Source organism: Epinephelus moara, chromosome 13 (assembly GCF_006386435.1).
Source record: "Epinephelus moara isolate mb chromosome 13, YSFRI_EMoa_1.0, whole genome shotgun sequence".
NCBI classification, from domain to species: Eukaryota; Metazoa; Chordata; class Actinopteri; order Perciformes; family Serranidae; genus Epinephelus; species Epinephelus moara.
Genome location: NC_065518.1, coordinates 98,306 through 106,168, shown reverse-complemented (window position 1 = coordinate 106,168; position 7,863 = coordinate 98,306). Strand labels below are relative to the sequence as shown.

Sequence of the window (7,863 nt, the reverse complement as noted above, 5' to 3'; positions counted from 1 at the left end):
GCAGAGAAGCTAAAACAGGAGAAATATGATCTTGTTTCTTAGTTCCTGTTAGTACACGTGCTGCTGCATTCTGAATTAGCTGGAGAGTTTTTAAGGACTTACTAGAGCTACCTGATAATAGAGAGTTACAGTAATCCAGCCTTGAGGTAACAAAAGCGTGGACCAATTTTTCTGCATCTAGATAGTTTACTTGTTATCATGTGACCGAAGTATGCAGTTTTGCTAATGTGATAACTGTTAATAAGAAATGAATATTAGATCAGGATTACAAACGAAACCATCTCCATGACAACTGAGGAAATTGAGGAGAGTCATGAGATGTGGCTGAAAACTTCAGTAAGAAACGTGTCTCTCTGTTGCCCCCCACCTTCTGTCACTACTGTGCACCAGTATCATTCAACCCATCCTTCTGTACTGTTCCCCCTGTTTCTACAACATGCTGTCCACCACTAACAGGAACAAACTAACAAAAATAACACACACCGCATCCAAAATCATCAACCATCCCACACCCAACCTCACAGAGCTCAACCACCAAGCTGTCACACATCTGGCACGAACAATAACCAATGACTCGGATCACCCTCTCAACCCACACTTCACACTGCTGCCATCTGGGCGCAGATACAGGACCCTGAAGTGGAGACGGGCACGCTTCAACAAGAGCTTTCTCCCTTCTGCCATCTCTGCACTCAATAACCTCCCCCAATAACCTTGTATGGACCCAGCCCTCCTGAGTGTGATATATGTGTCGGTTGTTCAATGTCTGGTGGTGTTTGTGCATTGTGTGTGTATTCTTATGTTGTTCAATGTTTGGTGGTGTTTGTGCATGGTGTTTGTTGGCGGTGTTTTGTGTATCCAAATGTTGTGACAGATTGTGAAAACAAATTTACCCATAGGACAATAAAGGCTATCTATCTATCTAATCTATCTGTCTCTGTTGAAGATGTCGCTGCCGGCCGTTCCCACCATGATGGACGTGACGGGTCAGTTTGACGTGGAGTTTCGCATCACAGTGGCGTGTCGCAATGGCAACATCTACATCCTGCGCAGGTGAGACACACACCTGGCTGAGAGAACTCACCTGTTTGAGACTTCTGCTGGTGGTTCAGATAAACAACCACACAACATGAAAGGAGACTCAGGTCTGACTGATGTTTGTGCTGCTGCTGCAGGGAGTCGGACAAACCCAAGTACTGCATCGAGCTGTCGTCTCACCCGGTGGGTCTGGTGAGAGTTGGGAAGAACGTGGTGGTCGGCTGCACCGACGAGAGCCTGCAGGGCTTCACACAGAAGGTAAACTGAGCTCACGTGATGATGAAGTGACGTCCGAGAAGGAAGCTGTGTCAAACTGTTGTTGTGTCTTCAGGGGAAGAAGCTGTGGACGGCTGTCCTCCCCGCTCCCATCACCGCCATGGCTGCCATGGACCTCCCCACCAGGGGCTTCCAGGCAGTTCTGGTGGGTCTGGCCAACTGTGAGGTCCAGCTGTACCGAGACAAGAACCTGCTGAGCACCATCAAGACACCAGATGTTGTCACCAGCATCTGCTTTGGCCGGTACGGGCGTGAGGACGGGACCCTGATCATGACCACCAAGGGAGGGGGCCTGATGGTGAAGATCCTGAAGAGGACGGCGACCTTTGACGACAGGGACAGCGCCCCGGGGCCGCCACTGGCCCAGAGCGTCCGCCTCAACGTGCCGAAGAAGACCAAGCTGTACGTGGACCAGACGCTGAGGGAGCGCGAGAATGGCCTGGCCATGCACCGGGCCTTCCAGATGGACCTGAGCCGCCTGCGCCTGGCCGCTGCCAAAGCTTATGTCAAGGCGTTGGAGTCCAGCCTGACGCCGATGTCCTCCAGCCTCACCGAGCCACTCAAGATGAACGCGGTGGTGCAGGGCCTGGGCCCGTCCTTCAAACTGACCCTAAACGTCCAGAACACGGCGGCGTGTAGGCCCGTCATGAACCTGGCCATCAGCTTCCTGTACGACGAGAGCCTGTACAGGATGAGGAACCCGTACATGAGGATCCCTCTGCTGGTGCCCGGACTCATCTACCCTGTCGAGACCTTTGTGGAGTGCACCAGTGACAAGGGCATCTCTGACATCATCAAGGTGTTCATCCTGCACGAGGGGAAGAGCTCGCCGCTGCTGACCGCCCACATCAACATGCCCGTCAGCGAGGGACTGACGCTCAACTGACAACACACGACACTTCAACTCCCTTCATGACAGACTCCAAACATCACCAGACTGAACTGACAACACACAACGCTTCAATTTTATTCATTACAGACTCCAAACATCACCAGACTGAACTGACAACACACAACGCTTCAACTTTATTCATTACAGACTCCAAACATCACCAGACTGAACTGACAACACACAACGCTTCAACTTTATTCATTACAGACTCCAAACATGAACGTTAGATAGAAGGCTACGTGAAACTTTTTTTTAAAAGAATTCCAAAGCTGAATTTATGAAATAAAATCTGTAGATGTATCTGTAGATAGATAGATTTGTTAATGAAAACGGTAGTGACATCAGATGTGTGTGTGTCATCGACATGTTTGAACTCCGAGGGCTAAAAATCACTGCAGACAAAAGACATTTGGTTTTGTTATAAAGGTCTGTATAGAACAGGCAAAATATGTTCTCCATATTCTGTTTTATAAATGTAGGCTTGTATAAAGTTAAATAAAACAATAAATATTTAAGTTTGTACAGAGGTCATCGTCATGAAAAAGAAGGTAACAACTTTTCAAAAAAGGTTTCAAAACAATAAATTTAGTATTTCTGGGAAATTTAAGCTCAATTTAAACCCAATAAATATTTATTAAAAATGTTTTATTGGAAACTTTATTCTTCTCTGGGTTACGACAGCAATTAATTTGAATGAATTAAAAGTGTCAAAAACTGTAAGTCAGTCTGTAATAAACATCAGGGTCTCATTTATAAAACAGTGTGTAGGATCCATGCTAAAAATGTGCGTATGGACAAAAGCCGAAAATGTTGTGCGGCAAATGACGGAGTCACAGTGGGCTGTTGGCCAGCGGCAGCACTGGATCTAACCTGTGTAACGGCAGCAACAGAACATTCACTGATCCAGTGGGGAGACGGAGTAGTCCGGGATCAGACCTTCTTGGTGCTGGGGTTTGTGTTGGCTGAATGTAAGTTGTTACAGGGCGCTAACTGAAGGAAAGTCCCCCACAGCTGTCAGATATCACCACAGATATAATCTAATTCTGTGGGAAACACTGTTCAACAAGTTATTTCTAGTATGAATGTCCTGACTGGTGATCACAGTGCTGGGCCACCCCACAAATGAATTCACCTCATGACGTCAGCTACAGCAGCTGTATGGGTAAAATAGACTCATCTAAAGAGGGATTTATACCCGTACGCCAGCTCTGTGAGGAGCCTACGCCGTTGTGAGCATTTATACTTGTGCGGTGGTGTGTCTGTGTCACTCTGCAGTTACACCTCTAAAACACTAGTGGGCGGTGAGGTTTCTGTGAAGTGCTGTAAAGTTTAGTTGATTGAAAACACACATTAAACACACATTTTGCAATGCAAAAAAGATGGCCGCATGTGCACCTTTGTCTGTGTAGTGTCCGCGCAAATTTATAAATAACTCCAGAAATATTGATCAAGTAGGATTGAAAGTTTGTAAACTGGTTTGTAAAAGCCTGTATGTTTGTTGTGAAGAGTGAACTATTTCCATCTGAGTAAGATCGTGGCAGATAACACAAGACAGCACAGTCAAAAGTCGAAGGATGCCAAGTTTGATTGCACGGCACTCTGGTACTAATGAATGAACTGAAGACGCTTAATGCGAAAATAGATCACATGCGAGACGCAATGGAAAAACGTGGACAGTAAAATTGACAGTCTGCGTGGTTTGTTGGAGAAGCTAATCACAGAGAATTAAAATGCGCTGAAAAGAGAGCTGGAAAAGACAGCTAAAGAAATGTGTCTGAATTTGGAGCTGGAGGTGGGCATCCTGAGCTCCAGAATGGAGGCTGTTGAGCTGAAAATAGCCGAAAAAGCCACTCAGAGGAAACAATTTGACCTGGATGTCTCGCTGATAATAGCGGGGTTGCCTCAGGTGGATCAGGTGGGCCGGTGTGAGGGGAGCAGGCCCAGCCTTTAAGTACTCAACAGTTTCGATTAGTCCATCGGAATGTTAATGGATAGACATCGACAAACTGTGAACTTAGAAAAGTACTGCTTTGTTCTCTTTTGATTTCATTTCTCTAAATGAGACTCATTCAGCCAGTGACTCACTTTAACTTGATGGATTTAACTGGTTTGACCATAATTGCATCGCACACAGGAGAGCTGTCCAAGTCTCCGACAGAGTTGGTATTTTCGTGTGTTTGACCAACTCTCTGTTAACACTGTAGATAAAACATATGATGGAATTCTTTATTTACGTTTTGAGCACCGGGGTTCACAATATTTTTTCATTATAATCACTTGTTATTTCAATCAATCAATCAATTTTATTTATAAAGCTCAATATCACAAATCACAATTTGCCTCACAGGGCTTTACAGCATACGACATCCCTCTGTCCTTATGACCCTCGCATGATTGATTGATTGATTGTAGATGATATGTTCTCCATAGGGAAATGGATAAATATGGTGCAGTAAAAAAAGATGTAGAGAAGGAGTTTTACAGAACAAAGCGACCATACTGGAATAACGAATTAAATGAGGCTTAATTTGCGCTCTGCAGAGAAAATATTTCTTAAATGTGAGGACCAGGGTAAGAGGAGGGATTTATAAAATGCATTTAAACATTGTCAACTTGATTTTGATAGAAGACTTAGGTTCTTCAAGAGGCGTTTTAGGAGAGGGCAAACTCTCCAGCTAGAACAACTGCAAAATACCAATCCTAAGCAATTTTGGAAGAAAATAAATAAACTTGGTCCCAAAAAGAGTAAGCTGATTCCTATGGGGATTCTAATGGAAGATGGTGAATCTTCATTTGAGACTGACCAAATATTAAGGAAGAGAGAACAGGACTCTACTAGTTTGTATGCTTGTAGAAATCCTTCTTTATTTGTCAGTCATTTTTTAACTGAAAGTAAAAACTTGAAAGATGAGCTTGAGTGTGGGATGAGTAACACTGCATATTGTCCAAACCATATGCTGAATAGTGATATCTCTTTAGAGGAGGTGCAGAGGGTAGTAGATAAGCTAAATTAAATAAAGCTGTGGGTATAGAGGAACTTCCAAATGAGGTCCTCAAAAACTCAAATATGTTGAATATTTAACACTGTTTATTTCAAAACTGTTTTCAGTATGGATTTATTCCATCAATGTGGAATAAATCCATAATCAAACCCATCCCTAAATCTGCAATCTCAGATCCCAGAGTTCCGTTAAACTTCAGAGGTATAAGTCTGATCAGCACAGTATACAAATTATATTCGGGTGTCCTTGATAATAGACTTAATAATTATGTGGAGTCCTTTGGAGTGTTGGTGGATGAACAGAATGGACTAAGAAAAAATAGGGCTTGTATCGATCATATTTATACCATCGCCTCTGTAGTGAGAGCCAGACTCCAAGAAGGTAAAAACACATTTGCTTGTTTTGTCGATTTTCAAAAAGAGTTTGATTGGGTCAATAGACATCTCCTGGAGTATAAATTATTGTGTTCTGGCATTGATGGTAAATTTTGCAATGCTATCCAAGCTCTGTTTAAAGCCCCAGTTGCTTGTTTACAGTTAAATAATCTCAGGACTGGCTGGTTTCCTACACCATTTGGAGTGAAGCAGGGAGATGTGCTCTCCCCTACTTTATTTGCCCTCTATGTAAATGATTTAGCTCTTGAAATCAAGCAGGCCAATCTGGGCATACCAGTTGATGATTTGAATTTAAGTATTTTGTTATATGCTGATGATATTGTTTTAGTTGCTGAAAATGAGATTAATTTACAAAAAATGCTGAATATTATGAGTTTATGGTGTGGTAAATGGCAACTTGCCAACAACAGTGATAAAACTCAGATTGTGTATTTTAAAAGACCTTGTGAGCAGCAGAGCGACCACATATTTCAGTTTGGATTAAGGCCCTGAAAGTATGTTACTTCATATAAATATCTTGGTCTTGTTTTTAATGAAAATATGACCCTCTCCGATGGAAGAAAATCATTGGCAGAGTCAGCAGGCAGCAGGGAGAGCTTTAGGATCTATAATGTGTAAAATGAAAGTGTGCCTCGACCTTGGTTTTTTGACATTTTCAAAACTTTACGACTCAGTGGTTGGCTCAGTTTTATTTTATGCAGCAGGCGTGTGGGGTTTTAAAGATAGCCCTGACAGTAATGCTATTTAGACTTGAGCCATGAGGTGCTTTCTCTGGGTTCATACATATACTGCTAAAGGGGCTATTGAAGGGGTCACAAGATGGGTGTCGTGTCTTGTGAAACAGAGATGTGAAATAGTTCGGTTGTGGAACCGCCTTGTTCAATTGCCAGAGGAAAGGCTGACCAAAAATATTTTTAACTGGGATAGAACTCATAATCATCCTTGGGCAAAAGAGGTTTCTGTATTATTTTTGTTTTCTGATTTGAATTATATATTTAGGAACAATTTGCAGTGTAATATAAATATAGTGAAAGAAAAACTAGTTAAGATTCACAGTGAACAATGGAAAGATGAGATCTGGTCCAAACCAAAGCTCAGAAACTATGTTCAAATCAAAGTGGGGTTCCATACAGACCATTATGTAACTTTTAACTTGAAGAGGGGACAGAGGTCCCTTTGTGCCCAGTTAAGAACTGGTACCCTTCCTCTGGCTATTGAAGTGGGCAGATATAAATGTATCCCGGAGGAGCAACATATATGTGTTCTTTGTGATCTTGATGTTGTTGAAGATGAATATCATTTTCTGTTTCATTGCCCTTTATACTGTGATTTAAGAAACCATCTATTTGAAAAAATCCTGGTTTATTTTGGTTGTCCGAAGGTGAGATGTATAGCACACAATAAACACACATTAATTACTACACTCAGTCACTCACTCACTCACTCACTAAACACTACTCACCTGTTTAGTAGATGGGTGGAGCAATCAGGTGATGAAGAGTCTCTGCACACACTCAGGCTGAACCCACCATGACTCCACACTGAGGGGAACAAATGGCGACTATCTTCAGCAGTGCTGATCCCAGGATTCAGAAACCATACATGCCAAATAGTGTCGGGAGGTGTGGCACATACTGTAAGGAGGAGAATTTCATGTGATGCAGACATGGGCGATGAAACAGTAGGCCTTTCACATTTCTATATTTTCTGCCTCTCAGTTTCCTCTCTTCTTGATCCCCAGCTTGTCACCTGGAAATCATAAATAACGTCCCAATGCAATAACTGTCTGTCCTCTGAACTTCAGACTAAGAAGAACTAAACATTTAGTTTCAACATAATTGATGTTTGTATGCACGGTTTCTGCTGCGGTGGTCACTGCAAGGATTTAATAAAGTTCATATTATTAATAACCAGGATGATATTTAATAAAGTGAAAATGACAACAGGTATTTCTTATGTCAGTAGATGAGCTGTTTTATCTGTGACAAAATGTCACCTTTTAGAGTGACCGTCCCAACACACACCTGAGTAGTAATGATCATAGACATATATACGTAGACGCCGCATCGAGTGGGTTTGCTCGCTGCTGCGATACGTCAACGTCGCCGCCATATTGGATGTGGCAAGGCTGCGCTGTAAACTAATACAAGTGAATGGACTTAATTTCATAAAGCGCCTTTCTACAAAGAAATTTACGTTAATGCCTCTCGTTTATTCATTCACACACGCGCTAATATACTTGGGAAACAGTTAGGCACCA

General features: G+C 42.6%; 1 protein-coding gene across 4 annotated transcripts in view; it reads left to right on the top strand.

Moving 5' to 3' along the window:
* bbs1 (Bardet-Biedl syndrome 1) overlaps positions 1-2,721 on the top strand; it is a 9,074-nt gene extending 6,353 nt beyond the window's left edge. For all 4 annotated transcript variants that reach the window (XM_050060605.1, XM_050060603.1, XM_050060602.1 and 1 more), the window contains exons 5-7: positions 947-1,053; positions 1,176-1,296; positions 1,370-2,721. In XM_050060605.1, the coding sequence (XP_049916562.1) occupies positions 947-1,053; positions 1,176-1,296; positions 1,370-2,200 (1,059 nt within the window). In that variant the 3' untranslated portion in view covers positions 2,201-2,721. The remainder of the gene's footprint in view (positions 1-946; positions 1,054-1,175; positions 1,297-1,369) is intronic.
* The last annotated feature ends 5,142 nt before the right edge of the window (positions 2,722-7,863 follow it).